We start from the raw sequence: 26127 nt of genomic DNA on the forward strand, positions 1-26127 counted from the left end.
TGAGGAAGGAGCATGATGAAAAGTTGGGCTTTTCTTCTTCAATTGCTGACAGGTGATGTTCAAAGCCAAGAGCATAATAGGGTAAGGTGGAACTTAGACACTGGCATCTGGGTCCACAACATAGTATGTCTTAGATCACTGGCAGGCACAGTCCTCCCATTTCCCTGCTTTGAGCCTCAGCACCATTCTGCTTTTGTGTGATTAGAAATGGAACTTGAGACAGGCAGTGGTGGAGCACACCTTTAATCACAGCACTCGGGAGGCAGAGGCAGAAGAATCTCTGTGAGTTCAAGGCCAACCTGATCTATAGAACCATTCCAGGACAGCCAGGACTGTTACACAGAGAAACCCTGTCTCAAAAAAACAAACAAAACAAACAAACAAACGAAAACAATAAAAAAAATCACAAAAACAACAACAACAACAACAAAAAAGGAACTTGGCTGTGAAGTTCTCCAAAGACAGGACTCCATCACTGGAAACACTATCATCTAGATACAAACCCTTTCATTAAATAGTCTTTCCTTGGAGTCCTCACAGGGGTTTATCTACAGAACCATCCCTGTCTTGGTAAACCCAAGGGAGTGTAAGTTTCTTCTGTAAGATAGAACTATAACTGCACATAATAAATGTACATCATTCTGTGTAAAATCTTGGGATTGTTTATAGTGTCCAACAGTACAAATGCATGTTCATGTTCCATACAAATGTACCCTTCCTTCCCTCCCTCAGTCTTATTGTGCATTTCAGGGTACAGGGATAACAGGGGTGTGTGTGTGTGTGTGATGCCTTGTGCAAGTCTCTCACATTTGTATTCTCTACCACCCTCTCCAGTTTGCTTGGTTGAATTCACAAGATACAGAACCCATAGATTGTGAGGGGCTAACTCTATAGATACAGCCTGATGCCCAAGGAAATGTAGCCACAACCTTTAAACCCAGCCTTCTAATTCAGACAGGGATCAAGAAACAGGAGCCATACAGTCCTCTGTATATTTGGCCCTTGGTCACCTGCCACTTTCCTACTCCAATGTGACTTCTCAAGGTTCTTTCTGTGGCTGAGGTTAGTTGGCAGTGGAAAGATAAGCATCTTGGATGTGACCATTAAGACATTAACAAGCTACCTCAAGTGATAGGTGCTTCTGGCACCTGAGGCCACAGTGCACCCTGAAGACTCTGGGAGGTATTTGGCCAACACTCTTCATTTCTGGGGGTTCCTTATCACTTACAGTCATCAGGCCTCCAACAAGATCACTGGTGTGAGGATCTTCATCTTTGGTTCCCAGCTGAGGGGAGTACAGTTCTGTGGTCCGTAAAATTTCTAGAACTCTGTCCAAGGCTTCTGCTACTGTAACTGGGCTGTTCTCTTGAGCTGCATTGATTATATTTATAACCTAAGAAAGCAAAAGGGAAAGAGTAAAGTTGAGGGTATTAAGATACTACTTCTCCGAAGTCAGACATAGTCAGAAGAATCAGTGACCACACGTCTAGCTCAGAGGATGGGCCCGCTCCATCACCCCCTTCTGAAGCATACATGTCCTACAGTCCACACTGCCTCATGGCATCCCACCCCAGGACCCTGCTTCCTAGGATCCCTTGCTTACAACCTTCCCTAACTCTCCTCCATGGGTTGGAGTTCCATAGACATAGATTTGGGTCTCTCACTGTATGGCCATTCAAGAAATGACCTTTCATTTCCATGATGCTACACACACACAATCCATAAGGAGACTTCCAGGGTTACCTTCTAGACCCAACTTGAAGAACTTCAAAAGCCTTTCTGACTCACCTACTATGGTATCTTCTATGCCTAAAACCAAAGTCCAGCCTCATGCCCTTCTCACTAGTGAATTAATGGTGACATCATAAGAGACCAGCTGTTCTCCTGGGCTGAAGACAACTACTCTTCAACCCAAGGCTGCTCTGCCACGCATCTCTCTTTGCTCAACCCATCCTTGCAACTCACCAAGTCCAAATGATTCTCCCCCTAGACATTTTCTGACCTATTTCTTTCTCCCTACCTCTACCACCTCAATGCTAGCCAAACTGCCATTACCATCTCCTGCCTGGAATTCCAGAAAAGGCCTAAATGACCTCTTCTCTAGTACTGTTACCCCCAGCCCTACCCATTCTTAGCATGGTGGCTGAACTCTTTACAGGGACTTGTGGACCTGAACATGCCATGTTTATCTCAACTTCTTCAAAGATTATTTACCATACATAAGATATAAACCATCTATTTTTGTCCAAGTGACCAGAATGAACAGAACCACCATAGCCATCTTACCTCTGCTGGCCAACCCCAGCCTCCCCAGGTTCTACTCAGTTCTATGGAACGTCTCTGTGCAACTCCAGTGATGCACTATCTCTACACTGATCCTTGGCGCTCCTGACCCAGAAGTCTAGTGTGATTCTCAGGCTTAAGTTTTGTTTCAAACGTGACTTCCCCCAGCCTACCTCTAGACCTACTCTGACATCTCTCACACAGCACTTCACAGCGCTGATTGTATTGTGTAACCATGTTTGTTTATTATGTGTTTGTTTAATATCTGTTTTTCACACTAGATCATTAACTCTGCTATCAGTAGAATATGGAGCTAGAGCACAGCCCAGGTCTGAATACTGACTGAGCATTGGAGGTGCAGTTATCACTTACCTTTGTGATGGGGGCCTCTATGGTCATGGAGTGGATCCTTGCCATGGAGGGGTAGCGGCGATTCTGTAGGCTTGGAGCTGGAGAGAAGGCAGGGCAGTTTTATCTGGAGCTAGTGGTTCAGTTTAGGCTAAATACAGCTGATAAGTCCCCTTATAGATGAGGCATTGCTTTTCTAGAACCTCCTTGCCCACAAGTCAGTGTGTTGGACCATCCAATGTCCCTAGAGAGCTGACCACTCAGCCCCACAAGTGCGGAAGGTCCTCTGCCTGAAAGTCTGGTGGCAGAGGGCTTGGCAAGCCCCACTCTGCAGGGGAATTCTGAGAAGTCTATAGATACTGATGCCTCATCTCTGTAGCCCAATGGTGTCACAGAACTCCCTTTCTCATAGGTCACTGAAGCCTCCTTCAGATAGTCCTGCCCCTTCCTTCCATAGCTACAGGGCACATGAGTGTGTACCTGCCCCATGTCAGGATAGGAGAATAAGTATCTCAGTATGAACTGGCAAACTGGGCCAGCCATGCTCCTTCCTCAGCTATCAGTTTCATGACACTCAGAACCTAATGGTTCTGACTCTAACTGGGACAGACTCATTTTAAAATGAGTGTGGTTTAAGATTCAAATGGTAGAAGCCTTCCTTTAAAGGTCTGTCTTCATCAACTCATTTACCTTCCCTGTGGGGCACCCTAGAGGTCAGAAACCTGCTCCAGAGATTCGAGAACTTGACCAAATCACCCTCTGTTGGACTCTAGAACCCTGAGTTCAGCCACTGTCAGCCTCTGCTGTATTTCCCAATTCCCACCTTGCCTGTGTGGGACCACAGAGCTGCTCTTGGGTCCAGCCTGGTTCAGATGCTCCCAGCCTGTCTTGTGATTCTTGCTCTCGGTCACTTGCATGCCACGTGCCAGTCTATCCTGCTCTGCAGATTCTCTATTTCATCTCTAGAGTCTTCAGTCTTTTCTCTGGTACTCAGTCCTTCTATTGTGACCCAGGACTGGGAAGTCTGTTACTTCTTTCCCTTGACCTTTCCATTTATTATTTTAAACCATGCCCCCATCACAGGCACTAACTATTCCTTCTCAGGCCCTAGAACTGCCTTTACAGTTGCCAAGTTAAAAAAAAAAAAGAAAGAAAGAAAAAGAAAAAACAAAGCTAATGTGGACTAGAATGTGGTTCCGTGGCACAGAGCTTGCCTAACATGTGTGAGATCCTAGGTTCCATCCTCAGAATCACAGGAAAACCAGAAACAGAAACACACACACACACACACACACACACACACACACAGAGAGAGAGAGAGAGAGAGAGAGAGAGAGAGAGAGAGAGAGAGAGAGAGAGAGCCTGCTCTCTACTCTAGCTCAAACCCTGCAGCTCCCTCCCATTCCACTCTTTCCTTCTTGGTTCATGGGAGGCCACTCCAGCTTTCTTTCTCCTTCCACATTTCTGTTTCTCACAGGAGTACACCTGCAGATTTGGACTCAGACCCTCTGGTCTTTATCCTTGCACAAGCACTCACATGGGCACAGCCCTTGGCAAAGCTTCTCTTCAGCCACAGAAGCCAAAGTTCCACAAACCCCAGCCTCAGCCCCTGCCCCAAACTCAGCCTTAGCTCATCCCTGTCTCGCCCTGACCCAGCTCCTGTCTCAACTCGGCCTCAGCCCCATCCTCTGCCGTAGCCCCAGCCCCTACCCCTGCCTCAGCACCTGCCCCAGCCCCTACCCCTGCCTCAGCACCTGTCCCAGCCCCTACCCTGGGCCTTGACCTTGGCCTGCATTGCAGCTTCCTAGGCACCCTCTTCCCTTCAGGCCCAAATGAGATACAGCTACAGACTCTAAGTACTTCTGTGTCTCCTATTCTCCCAACTCCCAGGAATGACTATGCAGGTTGATTCCAACCCTTCCACCCCCACAAATCCAGTCAGTTACTTGGGCTTGATTCATTAAACTCACAGTGTTTCATGAGATCCTGACTCACAGTTTCTGGCCTTTAATTAATTGGTGTGTGTGTTGAGACTAGGAAGCCAGGACATTGCCTGGCCCTTGCCATCAGCACCCAAGGATGACCTTGCCTAGAGACTGAAATTGCATTGCTTGTGAAGTTATGTGGTCTGAAACACTAGGCCATGGAAGAAGCAGCCCACGGGCCCTTCAGGGAGAAGAAAAAGATGATAGAAGGCCAAGGGATTTTATTTACTTAAATCCTAAAATGTTTTCAATTTATTGGAAGAAAAACCTACTCCAGTTGAAATCTTTTCTCCTTGGAGTTTCTACACCGATGAAATGTTTGCACATGTCCCTCTGTTATTTTCTACACTTTAAAAAGGTCAAGGAAATCTGAGAAACTTCTTACCATCGCTGCCTCGAGAAGATATTGATTTCACATCAATGGACTCTTTCCTCCTGCTCTTGTGTCTGAATGAAGGAGGTTCTGTGGAAATCAGATGAGAGACAGAGGAGGTTAGCTTTCAGTGTATCGGAGTGTGAACTTACACCTTTCCCATTATTCTCCAAAGAACGTGAGTGTACATTTAAGCTCTAGAAAGTAAATGCAAGAATCGAGAAACTACTTTCTCTTCAAATTCACACAAAACGATCAGTCATTCTAGTATGAAAACAATGTCTTTTTCTTCTGGGACTACATTACATTGTGGAAGCAGTGCTTATTAAGGGTTATTTAGTTCCATCACTAAAATGTCATCCTGAAAATAAAACTTAAAAGGAAATGTTTTGGGGGTTAATCTTCAGCAAAGGACTATACTTACCTGGCTAGGGAAGCTCTTAGAGGAAAGATCTAGAGAAGTGAAATCCACAGATCTTTGCATTAAGAAACTAGTTGGGACAAGTTAGGGACACTTCTGAAAGTCAGACGTCTAGGCACTCATCTAGCTTCTTTGAGAGTGGATTTCATCAAGTGACTGTCCTGCTGACCATGTGAAGGGAAACTCAAGCCTGGAATGTTCGGTGATGCTGATGCCGAAATCATATCAACAATGAGCACCAGGTTGTTAAAAAATGCCAAGGTGACAGTTTTGGCCTTAGAAATGTGCACTTGTGGGCACATTTGCTTCTTGCGAGTAACTCCCAAATGAGAAGAGAAATGTAACCATCCAAAGAGAAGGCAACTCAAGTGCCAGCAGCTGTAGTGTGTTTCTCAGTTACCATTAAATAGGCAGGTTTAGCAGGAAAACCACAGTGCCACATCTCTTGCTTCCATAAGAATTGCCAGTGGCATAAAAAAGGATGAGAAAGCCTAATACTGAAGAAACCAAGTCTAGAGTCAAATTGTCCAGGTTCTGGCTCAGTTTGCCAAAGAGTAGCTATATAGCCTTGGAGATGTTACTTAACTTTTCTGTGTCTCCGTGTCTGTACAGGGGATAATTACAGTTTCTCATTCAGAGGCTATTGTGGGTAGCCCTTAGAACAGTACCTGCCACACAGTAAGCCTACATAGTATACCTGCTATCAATTATATTGGTTCATTTGTACAAAACACAAAACAGTTCAAAGCTAGTCTATTATTCCTCCTGATTTCGTCTCTTAGAATTGGAAGACTCTATAGCAATAGAACTGATTATGTGTCTGAAGAAGTTATTCTTCAGTGAGGGTCATTTAAATTAGAGAATTCATTGTTCATTCTTTTTTTTTTTTTTTTCTTCTCTATGTAGACCCGGCTGTCCTGGTACTCACTCAATAGACCAAGCCAGCCTTGAATTCAGAGATCTGCTTCTGCCTTCTGAGTACTGGGATTAAAGGTGTACATCACCATCACCCGGGACATTACCCATTCTTAACAGATGTCCATAGAATGAATTAAAAAGTTCAATCATAGAAGAGAACTCGGTGACAAAGGGACTCTGCCTCCCATAAAAATAGTTACTTCCTGAGAACCTACTGTGCATCAGACATTGTACTATGTACTTTAAATATAACAATGACCCCATTTAACAATGACATTCTTTCTGAAAGCTACACAGTCCTATCCCATTACACCAATAAGGAACTGAGGCTGGAAAGACTAGAAAAGTAGCCCAGGGTCAAGAGCTGGTAAGCATTGGACCCTATGCTTTTCAGGAGGGAGGCCTTTAGCTGATGGAGGAACTGTGAGCATTGGCTGGGTGTCTATTGTGTGCAAGGTCATGCTGGGCACTGTAAGGGACACGGGGTGCTTACTGCAGTGTTTTTGGTAGTGCCTTCTAAATGTGACATAAATTAACAGAAATACTTGAGAAAGGGTGCCTGTACATGAATCATCATTGTGCCATTCAAGGCTGTTCTGGTCTAGAAAACATTTTGAAGGAGAAGAAAGATGGCCTACAGCTAAGTGTATCTTCTTCAGTCATCATAACAATGAGAAAGGTGTTGTTAATTCACTTTGCAAATGAAATTCTGAAGGTCAGAAAGAGCAAATGAGTTCTTTCAGTGTAGGCCAACTATAATCATCCTGGAACCAAGGAAAAGGGCTACACAGCCAATCCAGGGTCTAATCAGGTGCCCATGCAGAAGGGAATGGTTGATTGGCAGCCATTCTTATAGAAGAAAGAATTGCAAAGCCTGCAATGAACTTTTTCCCTCTCCAGTGGTCAGATAATTCTAGGCCTCCCACCAAGTCATCACTTCATAGGTAAGAAAACCAAATATCTGAGTGTTGTTCAAAGTCTAAGAGATGAGTAGGGAGCTGAAATGGTAGCCCAGTGCCTACTCACCTGGGCCAGTATCCAGCCACATTTCCATTTGTAAAGCCAGTCACCAATTACTACTGAGAAAGGGAACTGGACATGGGTAATTCATAACTGGGCTTTCACCTGTGCCCTAGATGGTCTGCCTTTCCCCTAGGCTGCTCTATGCTGGGCTCATCTGCTCTACCTGGTCTTTAGCCAATAAAAGAAAACCAAGAAGTGGAGGAGTTTAAGAGGGAAGTCTGCCACAAACCAAGAGACAGGAGATTTATAGAGCATTCCTGCTGCTCCTCTGGCTCTCCAACTCTCCAATGCCAGCACTTGGATTCTAGCAATCCCCATTCTAGGGTGACAAATGTCATCCGAACCCCTTCTGAGCAATGATAAACTGGGTGGACAAGGCACCCCTCAGCAGAGAGTAAAAGTCAGTGCTCTCACCTGTTTGAGAGTTATCCCCTGAATCACGATGAATCCTGTGAATCTAGAGTCGTTCCGAAGTTTGGTAAAAGAGAAAGAGATTTTATGTCATTTGTAGAATTCCACAACTTAGTTAAAAGGTTCTGAAGGCATCCAGAAAGCGAGGTGTTGCACAGATTGCATGAAGAGATGAGAGACACACACCAAGTGTAAGACTACAAACGCTCTATTGCTTTCAGACACTTGGTCAGGAGCCTATGAGTAGGAAAGGGCCCAAGGAAGGGACTCTCCAGGCAGACCTAAATGTCCCACTAGCTCATCTTGACAGTCTGTAGAAATGCAGAATGACAAAGACCAGGACTCAAGTCAGATTTTAATATGTAACTTGTTTGTTTTAGGCAGGCCATATTTGTTTGCTGAAATACGAAGTCCGAGTTAAATCTAAAACTTCTGCTTTTAGAACTGTTCATTAACTGTTCCTCAACTTCTGACAGAGTCAATTGATGAACCATCTCCTCACGAGGCCTGAACTTTAGCTGCTGTTTTTGCACCTAATTCTTTTCTCATTATCGGGTTTGTTTGATGCTAATGATTTGGTGTAAATGTTCAATAGACATCAGCCAAATGACCCAACGAAGTCATCAACACTAGAAAGAATACACATGCTTTTTGTGGAGTCTGCATCTCTTGCATTTACAATTGACTAAGGCACTGCCGGTGGCCACATTGTCATTCGCACTTATAATCCCACTGCTTCTCTGATAAATCCATTTGCTTCCATCCAGGACTCAGGCCAGTAAACCTGCACAGCACTCAATGAAGATGCAAGGCTAAGTTTTAACAAGACAGGTGAATGCAGGGGACTGTCAGGGAAGGAGGACTAGGGTGACTTAGTAACGTCAACGGTGATAGCCAGAAAGCTTCCTTATGTCAGACATAGGTATAACGTCCCAGTCTTCATTGAACCATTGAAGAATAAACCAGGTAGGGACTGGGGAGATGGTTTGTTTGGTAAAGTGCCTGCCACATAAGCTCTGAGTTCAGATATCTAGGACCCATACACAAATCTAGGTGTGGTGATGTGTATGTGTAATCCCAGTACTGTGGGATAGAGTGAGGCAGATTCCTGCAGCCCATTGGCCAACCATATAGTTAAATCTGTAAGGTCCAGATTCAGTGTGTTACTCTGTTATAAAAACTAAGGTAGAGAGTGACCTAGGAAGACACTCATTGTCTATTTCTGGCCTCCACAGGCACCCATGTGTGAAGCTATATGCACATGTGCACACACCCACATGTACATGCATACAAACACACAAAGATAGCCAGGCAAAACTGAGATGTTAAAATAAGGCTTCCCGCACAGCCCTTCCACTCAGTGCATTTCACATACTCACAGAACGTCAATACAGAAGCTGTGGCCCACCTGTGATATCTTGGTCATTTAGGCATGGCTATTGACTCTCGCCCCATAGTTATGGTACCCTTTATTATTTCTTCCATGAACATCATTACATGTTTCCCTTCAGGAATAAAGACCACGTTCTACAAAGCCCCCAAGCTCAATACGCATTTTTATATGTTCAATACGAATAAAACTCTTGCTTCATTCTTTCACCTCAATCAGCTCTCCCTTAAAAGCTTTTTGTCTTTAACCAAAATACATACAACTCTAGGAGCAAAGTCCATGGCTTCCCATATAATGAAAAAAAAAACAGTAATAAACACCCCCCAATGCCCTTTTCTCATCTCTCTCAGGCTCACAGGTCACCAATATGGCTCCATCACCTACACTCTGGGCCATGTGTTCTGTATGGAGTGGAGACAGCTCAGTCATGATATAGGATTAAAAAGTGTGTCCTAGCCACTGATGGGGGGTGGGGTGGAGGGGTGGACCAGGCAGGAAGAGCACAGGCACAGTTCCATTGGCTGGGATGGCTATGGCCCATCTGTTTCAACATACAATGTTGTACTTGGTGCTTTGAGCTGAACTTGCTGCCTGTACATTAGCACACTGGCCTCTGTTCCCACTGCTAGCAGCAGAGGCTAGAGATCCTCCATACTTCACAACCACAGAGTCTTCCAGGCTATGTCCGCCTCCACACCAGGATGTGCACTTACTCTATAACCCTCTGCACAGAGGACAACTGGGAGCTCTCCTCCTGACACATCCCACCGAGCTTGGGTTCTTCATGTAAGTTCTCTGACTGATGATCTGCATGTCTCATCTGAGCACCCTCATTTTTACAGGACTCACATGGATGACAAAATCCTCTCTCACAACAAGAATCTCTCCCAGAGCTCTACAAGTATCAATGTTTATAACTCAGTAGGAATTATTCCAAAATGATTTCTCATAACCCTTGGTGGAACTCATGGAGAATACAAGCAAGGAATGGGTAACTCCTTACTCTTTGATGGGTTCAGGAGATGCTCAGGGAACTTGAAAACCTAGAGGCAGGGAGAGAGATGAACTTGGCCCCATGACAACAGCCATTTCGCATGTTAGCCAAGTGCAGGCAAATCTCTGCTTGTAATTGCATCAATACAAACCTGAGGAGAAGCAACCATTCCCTTGGACATGCAGGGCAGGGGAATTGAGGTTTAAAGTTTGGTCACCACACAGGTAGTGCATAGAACTATTAACTATGGTTTCTCTAGTTTGATAGCCAATTGCCTTTGTTACATAACTCTTCAGCCAAAGGCCTCAAAAGTGTTGTCCCAGGCCTGCCTTGTCATCTTACAGGAACTACCTTACAGGTCAACACAAACAGCCTTTCCCCAGTATTCTGGGAAGGTATGAGTTTTGTCATATGCATACTGTAGCAAGATCAGGGTTCCCCATCCTCAGACTTGCATTCTCTAGAGCACATAGGTTTTCCTTCTTGTAAAGCTTAAAATGTAGTGTGTTCCGGTGTAGGAATGACTGGGGAGTGACAACAGGTGCTGCTACTGTAGCTACAGGCTTTGAAAGCAATAGTCTCTGTGAATTCTACTGTCCTTGGTCCGTGAAACTGTCAAGAGCTCAGAACTGTGATTTTCCAGCAAGTCTTTGATGCTTGCAGCTTGTGTGTGTGTGTGTGTGTGTGTGTGTGTGTGTGTGTGTGTGTGTGTGTTTATGGAACTGTAATTATAATTTATAACTTTAATTAAAATATAGGTTCCCACAAAATTTGCTGCCCTGTGCTTAAATGCTTTATTTACTAATGCCAGATTATGCTCAACTTCACCTGATCTACTCACATGTTGGAAGGAGGATAGAATTACACAATCCCTTTGAGTACCCAGTCTGGCACTTTTGTACCAATGCAAACATCTCCATGACAAAATATTACTCCAGGGAAACAAAGATGTTTCATTACAAAAGTAACTCTTTCAATGATACTCTAAGAAGCCCAAGGCTGGAAAAAGTGCAGGACTCCAGTAACAGGGTAAGAGACTGAAAAACAACAAAATAAACAGGCTTTGAATTCAACTGATACAAACAACCCAGATGAATCTCAGAAACCTAGTGATCAGAAGAAGCCAGAAAGAAGAACACACACTGGATGGAGCTCTAGAAAGTCTATTATTATGTAGAATAAGGACTTGCTGGAGCAGCAAGGGAAGGGGTAGGGGTAAGGACAGGCTATGAAGGGTCTCAAAGCAACTTTTGAGAGGGTAAAATTTGGTTGTTTTCTTTTTGGTTTTGGTGATGTGGGAATTAGAGATATGTTCTTAGTCAAACTTGGGGGAAACTATAAGCTCTGTACATTTTCTACCTTAAAAACAAAAACAACCACTAAACTCTAGTTAATATGCATGCTGATAGGACAAGCAGTAAGCTATATTGGTATGTGCCCAACACTTAGTAGTTGGCAAGCACTAACAAAGAACAAAAGTTGATGAAGGATGGTTCAGGACCACAGATGGAATCCTGATAGAGTCATGTGTTAACCCTGGGACTGAGGTAGTGTGAGTGAAGGGGTACTCACTTAACATGTCTTCTGATTGTTTTATTTAAAAAATTTAAACTTATCAAAAAAATTTTTATGTACAAACTTTTCCTAAGAAGTGTTGAGTGGTTCATGCCTTTTATCCCAGCACTTGGGATAAAGAGATAGAGGCAGGTAGATCTCTGTGAGTTTGAGGCCAGTCTGGGCAATATAGTGAATTCCAGGACAGCCAGGGCTATGTAGAAAGACCCTATCTCAAACATCACAACAACAACAAATAACAAAATAAAAGAAAAACTTCCACTTCCCATTGGCCTCAGCAATGCATATATAACCAGGCAGTGACATTCTGCTATGGAGCCTGGCTCTGGCTGACTCTCCAGCTGCATTACTGAGCACAGCCATGCTACCCTGAGCTCCAAGGAGGCGGGCAGGCTATCCTGGCCACCTTTCCATCTTCTAATTCTGATGCTTTTGTTGTCTCTGGTTTGTATGGGCCAGGTCTCTGCTGGGAAGTTTCCCACTCTGCTCTATTCCCCTTGCCCTGTCCTGCAGTCTTGTTCTCATGGGGCTCCCTCCAGGAAGGTTTTCAAACACTTCCTCTCACTTCAGTCATTCATGAGGCCAAGCAACCTTGTATCTCTGTGACTAATCTGCCCCTTGCAGCTTGGATGAAGGTTATGTCTAATTTGATTACTATTGTGTATCCTGTGCTAACAGCATCTAGGGCATAAGGGAACTAAATGTTAGATGAATCTATAAGAGACTGGAGTTAACCACGGTCCTTACCTTACAGCTATGGTGAAGACATTGTTATTAGTGATTTGGCCATCACATTGATCTTTGTTAATTATACTTAATACTTCTCTCACTAAAAAAACTTACTCATAAAAAGTCTCACAGGAAAACATGGATAAAGCAATTTCTGTAAAATGTCAGTCTTTAAAAGTGAAAAGCAAATTCAGTACAGAAAAAAAAATGCACCCTCATTTTTGATAATGCCAAATCTGATAACGGTGATAAATCAAGACCATCAAATACCAGAGCCCACCCTCAGCCCTGTCTTGGCTCTCTGAGCCTCCCTCAGAGAGTGTCTCTGTGACACATTATACTGTAGATTTCATCAAAAAGGGATATACTTTTTAATAAACGAACAGTGCTATATCCATTCACACACCCATCATAAAATGGGAAGGGAGAGCAATTCTCCTTAGTCACTGTCATCATTTGCTTCTCTGTTGCTGTGACAAACCACTGATCAAAACCAACTTGGGGAGGAAAGGGCTTATTTGACTCACAGGTTACAGTCCACCATTGAGGGAAGTCAGGGCAGGAACTCAAGCAGGAACCTGGAAGCAGGAGCTGAAGAGCAGACCACAGAGGGCACTGCTTATTGAGTTATTCCCCCTCACTCAGGCAGCCTACATTCTCATACAATCCAGCACTACATGTCCAGAGATGGCATCACCTGCAATAGGCTGGGTCCTCCCATATCAGCCATTAATCAAGGATATGCCCCACACATGCCCCCAGACAATTCTATGGAGGCAAATTTTCACTTGAGGGTCCCTCTTCCCAGATGACCCCAGCTTGTGTCACACTGATGAAAAATAACCAGTACAGTCATTTAAAATAGTGCTGGCTTTGATGAAGGGAAGTTTTGATCACTATTTTCAGATTTATTTGTACTATCAATTTTTTCTGTGTTTCTTCTGCCCCACAAATATTACAAAAATCAGTGAGTAGAGGGTTAGGATGAACAAAGACATTATTTGCTAAATTACCAGGGCAGCTCACAGAGTTGACTTGCTAACCAATTTTAAAAATACTGAATATTCTTCATTCACTAAAAACTGAAGGCTTTCTTGGATGTGACAGAACTCTGATTAACCAAGCTCAAGTACTGGGTGCAGACATCTGATGACAGGAACCGAGACCCTCCTGCATGTACACTGAATGAAATGACAGTAAGTGGCATCACACAGACATCTTTGATCATCTCTCTTCAGTGAAAATACTGTGATGAGCATTTTCTCAAAAAACAAATGCACAAACTTTGATGCACAGATCAAAGTTCTTTTTTTCAGTCTGCTGTAGTTTCAAAACCCACTTGCAGATTCACACATCTCAAAACCAGTACCAGAGCAGCCTTCAGCCATAGAACAAGACATCTCTCCTCAGAATCCAGGAGCCCAGTTCCTACAGCCTTAGCTTGTTCACTTTCATGTATTCTGAGCTGGTTCTCAGCAACAGACACCACCAGGATGGACAGCGGCTTGGGTGCACTGATGCTGATCCTGGTGGGGGTGGGGTGCTCCTCCCCGCAGTTACAACTGTGAACCTAATACGCAGTGTGACAGTGTCTCTTCCTTTTTATCTGAACAACATTTAAAATGTTGCTCATGTCAAAGCAGCATGCAGTGGTCTGATATGGATGAAAGGGCATATGAATGTTTAAGTTGACACCAGATTCAAAAGACAAATCCCAAGCTGTCTTCCCTGGACAGTTAGTGAATGTCAGCCCAGTATAGGTTGACTCTCCTCTGCTGTCCAATATTTCCTCTGCAAAGTGTAAGCATCTCTTCCTTTGCAATGCCACAGCTACACGTTCAGACACTATCAGTGTCCCTCTGTCAAATGTCCCTGACCTGCCAGGCTGCTAGCCACTGGCTCCACATTCTGCACACATTTAGAAGAGCCTTTACAGAGATACACTTTCATGGTTTTTCAGAGTGAAATAATTTTTAAAGATATATTTTATTTTATGTATGGGGATGGCTTACATATATGAGTGTAATGCACTTGGAGTTCAAAGGAGGGTGTAAAATCTTTTAGCACTGGAATTATAGGCAGCAGTCACCTGATGTGTGTGCTAAGAACTGAACTTGGTCTTCTGGAAGAGCAGAAAGCAGTCTTAAGTACCAAGCCATTTCTCTAGTCCCAATAATCATTTTTGTATTTTTTGCTCAATCAAAATGTGTAATGCAACTGAGTTGGTGGTGCACGCCTTTAATCCTAGCACTCGGGAGGCAGAGGCAGGAAGATCTCTGTGAGTTCGAAGCCAGCCTATCTACAGAGTTCCAGGACAGGCTTCAAAGCAATACAGAGAAACCCTGTTTTGAAAAACCAAACAAAACAAAAAGACAAAAAAAAAAAAAGAAAGAAAAGAAATGTGTAATGCACTGTCTTCACCCAAGGGTCCCTAAGTCAGGCCTACTGGTTTAGTGGACCCAAAGTATTCAGAGCTCTTTGAGTCTCATTTGAGGGTCTATAGGGCTCAGGACCATGAGGTAACACGGGACACATCATGCCCAGGGTGCGGTCCGCACATCAGCAGCATTGTCAATATCTGGGAGCTCATTAGAACAGCCAACAATCTCTCTCCAGACTTACAGAATCAGAACCTGCATTTTAGTAACCATCTTCAGGTGGTTTATTCAACATTAGAGTTTGAGACCACACTGGTAAAGTAGAAAGGCAATAAATAGGTTTTAGGTGTTTTTCATTTTGCAGTATGGGGAACAGAGCCCAGGGACTTAAATATACTAGGCAACTTTTGGCAAGAGGTGTTTTGATACATCTCTTTGTAATTGTAAAGCTGAGCACATAGGGGCTTCACCACATTTCATGGTGTAAACAACAGTACCCACTCTATGGGGGACACAGGCAGTGTTGGGCCTAAAAAGGCCCGGATGAAAGGCCTAGTGGAATTTCCTGAGCCTGCCTAGAGTTTGGAGACCTGTCTTTGAGCTAACACTTCTGCATAGGAGTGACTCAGCAAAACTGCCTCTGCCCAGCTACTGCTGGCCCTTACACTTCACCCCATCCTAAGGTCCCCACCCGCTTTCTCAACTCTATATAAGCATATGCCTGTTACAATAAAGTGAGATTCTGCTTCTACAGGTCTCCACGATGCAGTGTGGTTCTCTCCAGTGACTAGGAAGGGGATCTGGGTCATGGGCACTCACCATCCTGCTCAGCCCCAGGAAGTGACTGGACTGGTCCTTCCCACAGCCTAGGCTGCTGGAGGACACAGCAAGGCAGGGATTTGTTATGCAAATTGTTGGATGAAATGCTGGAGGGGGCAGAGTCTCATGAGATGCTGACAGTAAGCAAGATGGTAAGGGGTCTGACCTATCAGTGTCTGCTTCTGAATCACTAAGAACCCGGCATACCATCCTGCAGGAGGTGAAGACATACCTCCAGTCCAGCAAAGCCTTTTAATTCTACCAGGGCCTCAGTGGCCCAGATGGTATTCATCTACCTCAGTGTGGGCTAGCCCTTCATTCTTAGTTCATTGACTCAGATCCCATCTCTGTGGGAACTACCCTCCCAGATAGACATACCCATAGAGAGCTATTCAGGTGTTCTCTCACTTAGAAAAGTTGACATCTAAAATTAACAATCACCTTTTTGAGGGTAGAATAAGACAGCATGTGTGAAGTGCCTGGAAGGTGTGCCAAGACAGGGTACCCTACAGTTTTTGACCCAGTAGTGGAACTGAAACTTCATTTCTAACAAGTCCCAAGGTGAGGCTGAGAGTGCAGGTCCAGTGGCCATGCTATAGAATCTGTGGCCTGGCCAGAGGGATTACCCATGAACACAGGAAGGTGGGATGACCTATGACCTGGCAGGTAGGATGACCTGTGACCTGGCAGGTGGGATAGCCTGTGACCACAGGAAGGAGGGATGACCTGTGACCGGCAGGTGGGATAGCCTGTGACTTGGCAGGTGGGATGACCTATGACCTGGCAGATGACCTGTAACCACAGGAAGGTAGGATGATGCCAGCCTCTTTGCCTCTCTTTCATGGCTGGATTCTGTTTCTGAGAAATCTGGATTTGCTGACCAATCACATTGCCTATTAATTCATTTCCTCTGAAGCTCAACTTAGTTCAGGTGGGGTGGTTTCATGAGAGGTGCACACAGAGCAGAACATTTGGGGCCTTCTCTTTCAAGTTGTCATTCCTCCAAGTAGGTTCCTTCACTGCTCAATGACAAGAAGAAATTATGTGTAATAGACTTAGTAAGAAATTTCTTTTTGCCTGATATTTTGCTCTTAAAGAATTATCAATGCTAAATGAGACTTTTGCCAAACAAGTATGAGCCCACGTGCCTGCTAGATGTTGTCAAGAGAATGAGAGAATTGCAAAGATCTAGTGTTTTCCTGATAGTGATGTAGGAGCCTCAACAGGAGAGTCACTGAACTACTTAATGACACCAGGGCTTCATTTCACTCTGATTAACACAAGCTAGAAGTAAGCCTCAAGGCCAGTGCTTAATAAATCAGGTGTCTGGAGCCATCGAGCAGGCAGGACCAGCGCACCGAACTGAGTGATGAGAAGCCAACGGCAAAAGACAGTTTTGTGATTCTGTGACCTGAGGTTCTGGAAGAATCCTTCATCAGATTTTGTTTCCATCTGGTAAATCATCACCCCCCCAGAGTCAAAAGGCATGCCTAATTATCCTTCATCTTTCAATTTAACTCAGAAATGCTTACTGGGCTGGTGAAGCAAAGATGGCTAGTCTATTTACTGTATACTAGGAGACAAAACAAGGTGTCACCCCTATGAGTTCATTCATCAAAAGGTGTTTTGCTTATACTCTTGTGCTAGGCCATGTTCCAGGAACCAAGGGTGTGGCAGAGAACAGGTGGCTCACAAAGGGCAAGGAAGCAAAAGTGAACTGGAAGCACCCCCAATCTTGACAAGAAAACTGAACTACACATTTTGCCTTTGCTCCTTGGAGTGCTGCAGCCATTCCTAGTCAGTCTGAGGGCCAACACTGTCAGCCAAGAAATGCTAGGATGTGGTGATGGCCTATCCAATTTGTTTTGCTCCATTAGATATGAAGGCATGGGAGGGGAGTTAGACAGCACTTCCCAAGGGAAACAAAAGCATGAATGAAGCAATGTTTGTAATTTCTAGACGTCACAAAAATCCCATGAGGCCTGGTTAGATGTCTACCCCTGCCAAGCACAAGCAAAAGCCTCCACACTAGAATTTTCAGGGCCTGGGTTATAGGAGGGAGACAAGGTCACATGGAAGCCAGCCCAGTCAGGTGGCATTCTGACTTTAAATAGAGCTGAACTTGGCTTTTTATTTAAATCCTAACTTTTCAGTTTTGCAGACATTGGTACCACCTTGCTGAAGCTATGCCAGAGTATTCCTTTCAGAATTAATGCCCCAAAGCAAGAATTAGAGGACATCTTGTTAAAGTTGTCCAGGTATCAATTTATTTGGGATCATTTGGATGAACCATGTGTCCACCCTGGCACTGCCTACTGGGGATATGTGTGTTGAGCCTTCATCACTAGAGGTCTCCATGAGACACACCCCTGGGATAAAACTGTTCCCATGACAAGGCAGGAGCTCTATGCAAGAGAGATGGCAGTGGATACAAACCTGTTCATTGCTCCACAACCACACTGCCAGCAGAGAAACTAAAAAATATAGCCAGGGCTTTGTCAGTGGCCACGTCACTATGCCTGCATCTAATGCTCACAAACAGCAGTGATTTTTGAAGGATTGGTGGAGAAATTGGCTGTGTCCTTTGACAACAGCTTCAGTGTCTAAAATGTCATATTACTATGAAACCTCTCAAGAATCAGCATGCAGAGTGGAGAGGGTATGTGTGAGACTGTATGACTCTGTGGGGGCTCCGGGCACCTAATGATCCTAATGACATATCACAGAAGAAGGAGGCTGAGGCTGAATGGTCATGGCATTTGCTCAAATGCACCAAACTAGCCAGAGAGAGGGAAGAACAGAACAAATCTACACATCGCCTTTTACCCGAACTTCAGTGCTCAGGGAATAGCAAATACTTGATTTTTTTCTCTTAATTTCTGTAAAACATGTATGTTTAAAGCAAAAATAATGCATAGTCTGTGAAGTTTACTATGCATGTAGATGTAATATCTATGAAAACTAAAGCATAATGGATGGGTGGATAGGCACCAACAGGGTCTTATAACACAAAGGCTTTATACTCCACATAATCTGGTAGACTAGTATGTTAAGAGCATGGTGGGAAGTAAAACTGTATATGGTAACTCTAAGTAATTCTGTATTGTTAATAAGTCTCAATAATTCTGTGTTATTGAAAACAAGATATAACCAAAACCCAAAAGAATAAAGAATGACATCTTAAAAATTGTTAAAATAATGTAAAAGAAAGTCTGAATAAAGGAATAGAGAAATGAAAACAAAAGCATACCAAAAAAAAAAAAAACCCAAACAAATGGTAAAATGACAGACCTGTTCCTGATGGGGATATGAAGAATAAGGTAATCACTTTGACCTGATTGAGATTGATAGAACAGTCCACCCCACAAAAGAAGAACACAGTCCTTTCGGATGAATCTTTTTGAAATGCTGACTGAAAGGGATCTTTATTTGGCCCAAACAAAAGATTTCAATAAATTTTAAGTGGATTCAAACAACACAAAGTATGTTCACAGCTAATACATGGAAACAAATTAGAAATTGCCAGAAAAACATCTAGAAAATGTCTATCTAGAAATTAAAACAAACCCAAACCAAAATTATAAATAGCTCACAGACCAAAGAAGAAATTCAAAGGAAATTATAAAGTATTTTGAAATGAAGGAGAATGAGAAGTTGAGTCCCTTCACGACACTGCATACTTGTTCTTTTCCCATGCTGGAGAAGGGAGGAAGAAGGGAGGGGGACCAGGAGTCCTCCCAGCTCTCTGTGGTAGCTTTCCTTTCCTCCATCTACTGCCTGTGATAAAATAGTATCACCACATTAGTATCTGAATATTCCTAATGAACCATAAAACAAACAGGGGGTTGTGGAGGCTCACAAACAACACATCTTCTTTTATGGGATGCACACAAAGTACTCATCATCTCAGAGACAAAGCAAAGTTCTAAAGAAATGGAGAGCTATGTCCTGCCCATAGGCTGAAAGACTCAATACTCAAATTCTGGGTTTTTCTAACTGCTCTACAGCTTCAGTGCATGCTTGTGGGGTAAACATTGCCAGTCTATTTCTAAAGTTTATATAGAAATGCCAAGAACATAGGAAACCAAACCAGAAGAACTTCCAACAGCTGACTTCGAGACTTAACAGTGGTTAGGAAACTATGCAGTTCGTGTATGGAGTCACAAATTGAGGAACACAGTAGAAGAGTCTGAGGCAGACAGCACTATGCAATTGCTTGCTAAAGATGTCAAAGTAATTCAGTGAGGAAAGTACTTCTAATAAGTGCCCCAGTTTGAATCAGATACCTTTATAGGCAGATACTAAGTTTATCCCATTGACACCATGAAAGTAATTCCAGATGCAATGTATACTTAAATGTAAAAGTCCAAACTTTAATCCTTTAAAAGAAATATATAGTATCTGTAGAACTTAGGGACAGGAAAAAAGAGCACAGAAAGCAGTACTTGTCACACACTGACATAGTAAACTTCACCAAATTAAAAACTGTTCAACAAAATATTGTTAAATGAATAGGAAAGAAAATAGAGGAAAACAGGAGCAAACACATTTGGCAGTAGGTTGATGTATAACATAGTTCAATTCAATAATAGAGACAACCCAATTAAAATGCCAAAGGCCTTCAATTGACGATTTACAAAGATGATAAATAAAAAGAAAGTAACAAATGGAAAACTTCTCAGTCATAGGTCCCAATGTGTGCACCAGTTTCAGGGACTATGCAGAGACGCCCTAACAAACTAAATCCTACACACCTACCAAATGGCTAAAATTGCTTGCAGCAACACTGACTCTTGACAAGAGTATGTACAGCCTCTTCTGCTCACTCTTTTGGGACTGTCAAATGATAGACTGTCAAGGTGGAGGGGGGCTGGCAGTTGCTTATAAAGTAGACATTCTCCTAATCTGTGACTTAGTGAGTAAACTACTGGGCATGCTCCCAAAGGAAATGAAAATCATTTACAACAAAGCATGCGAAGAATGTTCATAGCAGGTTTATTCATAATAGCCCAAGAACAGAAACAGTTCAGGTGCCACTAATAAGACAATAGATATAAACCAGCATGTATTCACCCAACAGAATACTATTCAGTGATTAAAAACTGAGTAGTGTATGGTGTATGGAGCCCATATACCAAAAAGCATAGGTCTTAAAAACATAAACCGAAAAATGTTTAAAACAATATGTATATATTACATGACTCTGTTTAATCTATGCTAGGGTGAATGGGGAACCAAATGGATGGAGGAGCAGAGATCAGAGATCAATGGGGAAGAGGAATGAGCAAACTTCTAGAATGCCAGTGATGTGCTTTGCCTTGTGAGGGGCTGAGTCACACAGGCATGCATGTTGTCAGAGGCCATGCAGAGGCACACTTACTACCTATTGGTTAACTTTATGTTTGGAGTATCCAAATAACAGGCATTAACTGTAAAGGGGACACTTCATGAGAGAAACTAGATCATTCTCTCCCACCATGTTGGGGAACTGGAGAATGAACAAAACCCAAGACTTTTGCATAGAGGCGAGAACGCCACCCACCTCCTTGTGAATTATACATAGGGGAATCCGGACCTGAAACTAATAGGGACCTACATGGATTGGCCTGCTAGGGTGGAGCTCTGGGAAGAGAGAGAAGGCCAGATCATAGGAGAGCCCAGGGTGGGACTCAAGACCCAGACAGACCTCAGAGGCTGCCGGGGCCAGGTTAAATGTTAAAGAAAAAAAATAAATGGCCTAAGTGTCAAATAGAAGAGATGACACTGGATGGGAGTGGAGTACAGCAGGGAAGAGGTAAGTCTTTAACCCAAGGGTTCTGGAGAAAATAGAAGCTCTTCTGGTAGAGATATGTGGGTGTCAAAGAGTCTAAACAGGAAACCACACTTTCTTCTGGAAATGCTGCTGTTGATGGCAGAGTGTTAAAGGTCAAGTGACTTCCATACCTGAAGTTCCTTATTCTCCTGGAAGAATCAGAGTAGACAGGCGCTAGTTCAGCAACAGTAACAATGGGAGGCCATCATGGCCACCCAAAGCTGCCCACTCTCTTGTCTCATCTAAACTGCGACTCAGGACCCTTAGGAGCCTTGGGAAAACAGAAAGCTATCCAGGCTGCCAAATGAATTTCCCAAATCAGAGGCCAAGATCACAGCCAGAAAGTGTGCTGTGGCACTGAGCTCATGAACTCAACCACAAGAGCAGCCCGTTTCACAAGGCAGGATTCACAAGCTTCAGTACATGTTCCTCTACTCTCCAGCTTCCACCAGGAAGAATGCAGACATTCATCAGAACACTGGCTCAGGTTGGAACCTGCAGGGCTGCCCACTGTGCTGTTCCTGGGCTACTTTCTGCAGGCCACATCACCCCTATACAGCAAAGTGCCACCAGTGGACAGAACTTAGATGTTTCCATCAATGGCCATGACATTTTTGTCAGTGCTGGACCATTTATACACAACAGTGATTCCCAAAGATTATATTAACTGATGACATTTGTGACCCTCTCCTGTGCACATATTCGCTATGACATTTGCACAATGACAAAATCAGCCAACAGTATAGCTCTCAGATGTGTCATTTCATTAAGTGCCATGTGACTCTGTACACAGAATTCTGTGCTCCTGCAGATAATAGGGCAGACAGTTTGTCACCTGGAGCCCAGCAGTGACAGGCAGAGAAATAAGATTTGGAATTTCAGCCCTGTAGCTCACTAAAACATGATTTATGAAAGATAATTTTAAAAAAACAATAGTTTTAATGCCCCAAAGGGTTATAGGTGAATTTTTCAAATTTAAATTAAACAGCAAACTAAATAAATCCCACCCACGCCATTTTCTTCCCTGTAATATATCACAACTATGAAACATTAATGGTGAAAAGAAATGAAAAACCCAAACACCTGCTGGCTGAATCAGACAATGGGTTTGGAGGCAGATGAGGGATGAGTTGGTTTTACATCTGTGTTGTCAGGTCAGGCATGAACAAGAGACATGGTGGGGCCTGTAGCCAAGGCCAGGCAGCGGTATGCTTCATGGGGGCTAGCAACACAGAGGAGACAGCAGGCAGGGTCGAATCTATGGTGTTCATCTGCTCAGACAAAAGAGCAGTTGGCCATGCAGGCCTGCTGTAAGGTTAAATGACAGCTCCAAAAACCTAGGTCAGGCTCATCTCTTAGGCCTGTTGGATGACACAGGGCTCTTGGGTCCCAGGAACCATTCTTGAGAGCCCTGTGGCATTGTTTTCGCTGTATGCAAACATTTACCCCACAGTTATTTTTCATGCCAAGGTCCAGGATGAAGGCACACAGATAATAACACCATGGTTCCTGTCCCTGGCATTTCTTCAGTGCCTACTTCCTACTGTGAGTGGAAGAAAGTAGTTATCCTTCAATTAGGCTGTACCACTATGGCCTGTCAGTCAAACTCAACCCCTGTCTGCCCCACCTGTATCATCTCCAGCAGGAAATGCCTTGGACTCATGTAAATTGACCACATCTGATCAGATCCTGCCAAGGTTCCTCTTAGCCTGGAGGTTTCACTCAGGGAGTACAGTGGAATCCCCTGAGAAAATCCCAGGAATTGTCTTGTCTAGCCTGCACCAAGACAGAGCCCCTGAGACACAGGTATCACCACTTTGTCCTTGTTTTCAACTCGCCAGGTCATTGCAAAATGTGACCAAGGTCAAGAACTCTCGAATTAGCCCCTCCGTGCCCTGTGGCCTTTGTGTTCTCCGGCACCTCCCTGGACCAATGTTCTGCAAATAAGCCCATAAAGTCCTCTCAACAGTTCTCATGGTCCTCCACAAATCCCTAAGCATCTGAGTGCTGTGTACCACCCATGGCTTCTTTTCTCCATCCCTTAGTTCTGGTCCATACATGGTGTGGAGAATGCCATAGCACTTGTGGCAAGAACAGCACCCGTGGGATCTAATCTTCCATTACTCCCACTTACCCCAAGTACGCATGTCACACCTGCTATGCTCCCAGCCCACAGCCATCTGGTATTGACTAACAAATAATAAGGAAAAGTACCAGAGAGCCCACTCCTTCCACAGTGTTTCTGACTTTAGGGACACACTGGTCACAGTGAACGTATGTGCACACAGCTTTCTTCAGTGTCCTTGTGCCATACCCCAAATCCAGTCCCCCTAATTAGTCAGAATGAGAGGCCAACATGAGATTTCCCCAGTGCAGCAGAAAAAAACCTAAGGAGTAGCAATCCAAATACACTTTCTAGTGACTGACAGTGGAAGAGAGCATTCTTCTGGAATTTTGTTTTTAGAAATTATATCTAAATGAGTCACATGGAAGGGAAGGGCCAGAAGCCTGTGTATAATCCTCAGTATTGAATGCTGCACTGACTATGGTTGGAGCAAAGACCCTCATGCAAAAGACCAGACAGCACTACGGTGTGGGGTTCAGGTGTGCATTGGCTACATATTGCTGAAGTATGATGAGAATGTGCTGTGGTGTGAAGGCTAACACAGCCTCCCCCATGGCCTCCTGTGTGTGACAGTGTTTGGAGGATTGGGGAACCTTGAGGGGGTGCAGTCTTACTGGAGGAAGTGAGTTACTGAGGTAGGCAGGTCTTGTAGAGTCACACCATACTTCCTGTCTCCTCTTCCTGTTCTACCATGGTGTGAGAGGTGAGGAACATTCTTTCCATGTGGACTGTATCTCTTCAAATTGTTAGCCTTCCTCTCTTGCTTCTTGTCAGGTGTCTGATTATAGCAACAAGAAAGTAACTCATTACAGAATGAATTGTACAATGCTACAGTTGGCAGTACAATGCTCAACATATGTCACTGCATGCCTGAAGATACAGAGTGTATCTTAGAGAGACCTCTGTGGACAGTTAGCTCATGAACTCCCTCCCTCCCTCAGCCTTCCACATCTCTACACTGCTTGACAGCACATCACAGAGCTAGGGCTCCATCAACACAGCAATTCACTTAAGTCCCCACATCCAGAGACAATAGCCATGATTGTGAAGTTCTGTAGAGCATGTAGAGAAGCTGGCAAAGGCAGTGGGTAGCCCTAAGCTGAGCCTTAAGTACCATCACAGTTCTTAACTCCCCACTCTCACTCATCAAGATATCTAGTCAAGCCTGGCCATGCCCTCTTTTCTTGATCTAGTTACCTTTGGTATCTGCCGGGGACTGCCCTTCCCATAAAGACACATTCCAACCACATTTCAAACCTGCATCTCAGTCAACACCTCTTCATGACATCACCCCCTGCTTCCCACCCCGTGAAGGCTCCAAACAAGCCCATGTGTTCCTTTATAGCCATGCTTCTGACTGTTTTGGGGGTTAAATCCTGACTTTGTCACTTATACTATGTGACACCTGGATGCGTTTTTTGATTGCTCCAAACCTCAGTTTCCTAATGTGTCAAAATGATGACAATACGCTCATGGGACTGTGATGAAGATGACAGGAAATGACATATGACAACCAAGTGTTGGTAGAACAAGGGCTACAAAGGTTCAGGATAGGTATGTGCAAGCTTCTCAAAAAGCCTCATTGACCAACGTAGTGAGTTCAATCACAGAGGAGATGGTGACACAGGGACCTACCATGTGCCATGACAGAGGGCAGACAGGCAGGCACCCTTTAATCATGCCTCCCTTGCTTCCTAGACGTCCTGGAGACTCATAGTGCCTTCATAATGAGGATCAGACACTGGGGGAGGATGACAATGACATGTAGGAAAAGGTTTAACTATAGGCTCACTGCAAAAGGCAGGTGCCTTCATAAAAGTCTACCATAATCTTACAGCTATAAACTGGAAGTGAATAGATTCTAGCTAAGACTACTTTAAAAAAAACTGTACTGCAACACAGCCTTGTCATTTATTGGCACCTGGTCTGCAGTGGTCTTCTCACCACAACGACAGATATAATCTGTGTTGTTATAAATGGCCCAGATCCTGATTTAAAAAATGCATGTAACACATCATTTCTAAATACTATGAAAATTGAAATTAAAATACCCCTATTGTAAATTCTACTGTGAATTATAGCAACTGATTTCTATAAAATGTTTTCATTGATTTTTTTTTTTTCTGGCCAGTAATGTGACCAACTGGCAGTTGTAACTGGTGAGTGGCACTTCAGTGTGAGTGTTTCCTGATATTTCTATTTACTTTAAGAAGTGAATAGCACATCCAGACCTTAGCAGGTCCTAACTGTGAAGTGCAGGACTCCTGACAAGTTGGCTACTATCTGCTGCTTTGCAAGAATACAAGCTTCCATGTGTTATGTAAAAAGTTAGTGAGCAAAACTCTCAGATTTTCGGGTCTTAGCCACTGCTTTGAGAAGCCAACACTAGTCCTTATCTTGGGGGTCAGTTGGTTTCTCTGTCTCTGTCCCCTTCCCTTCTCCTTTCCTGTCTTTCACCTAATGGCTGTGCTTAAATCCATATTAAAATAGTTTCATGATAAAGACCAACTTTGCCTCATAAAATGTCAGGTCGAGGGAATGAG

General features: G+C 43.8%; 1 protein-coding gene across 10 annotated transcripts in view; it reads right to left on the minus strand.

The window, feature by feature from the left end:
- The window catches only part of Pde8b (phosphodiesterase 8B), a 176960-nt gene that overhangs the window by 19409 nt on the left and 131424 nt on the right, over window positions 1–26127 (minus strand). For 9 of the 10 annotated variants that reach the window (XM_035439123.1, XM_035439128.1, XM_035439121.1 and 6 more), the window contains 4 exons: window positions 7766–7808; window positions 5002–5079; window positions 2656–2732; window positions 1229–1393 (listed from right to left, as the gene is read on the minus strand). In XM_035439123.1, the coding sequence (XP_035295014.1) occupies window positions 1229–1393; window positions 2656–2732; window positions 5002–5079; window positions 7766–7808 (363 nt within the window). The remainder of the gene's footprint in view (window positions 1–1228; window positions 1394–2655; window positions 2733–5001; window positions 5080–7765; window positions 7809–26127) is intronic. The other variant, XM_035439126.1, reaches the window with a different exon arrangement.

The sequence above is a fragment of the Cricetulus griseus genome, chromosome 2, assembly GCF_003668045.3.
Source record: "Cricetulus griseus strain 17A/GY chromosome 2, alternate assembly CriGri-PICRH-1.0, whole genome shotgun sequence".
Taxonomy (NCBI): domain Eukaryota; kingdom Metazoa; phylum Chordata; class Mammalia; order Rodentia; family Cricetidae; genus Cricetulus; species Cricetulus griseus.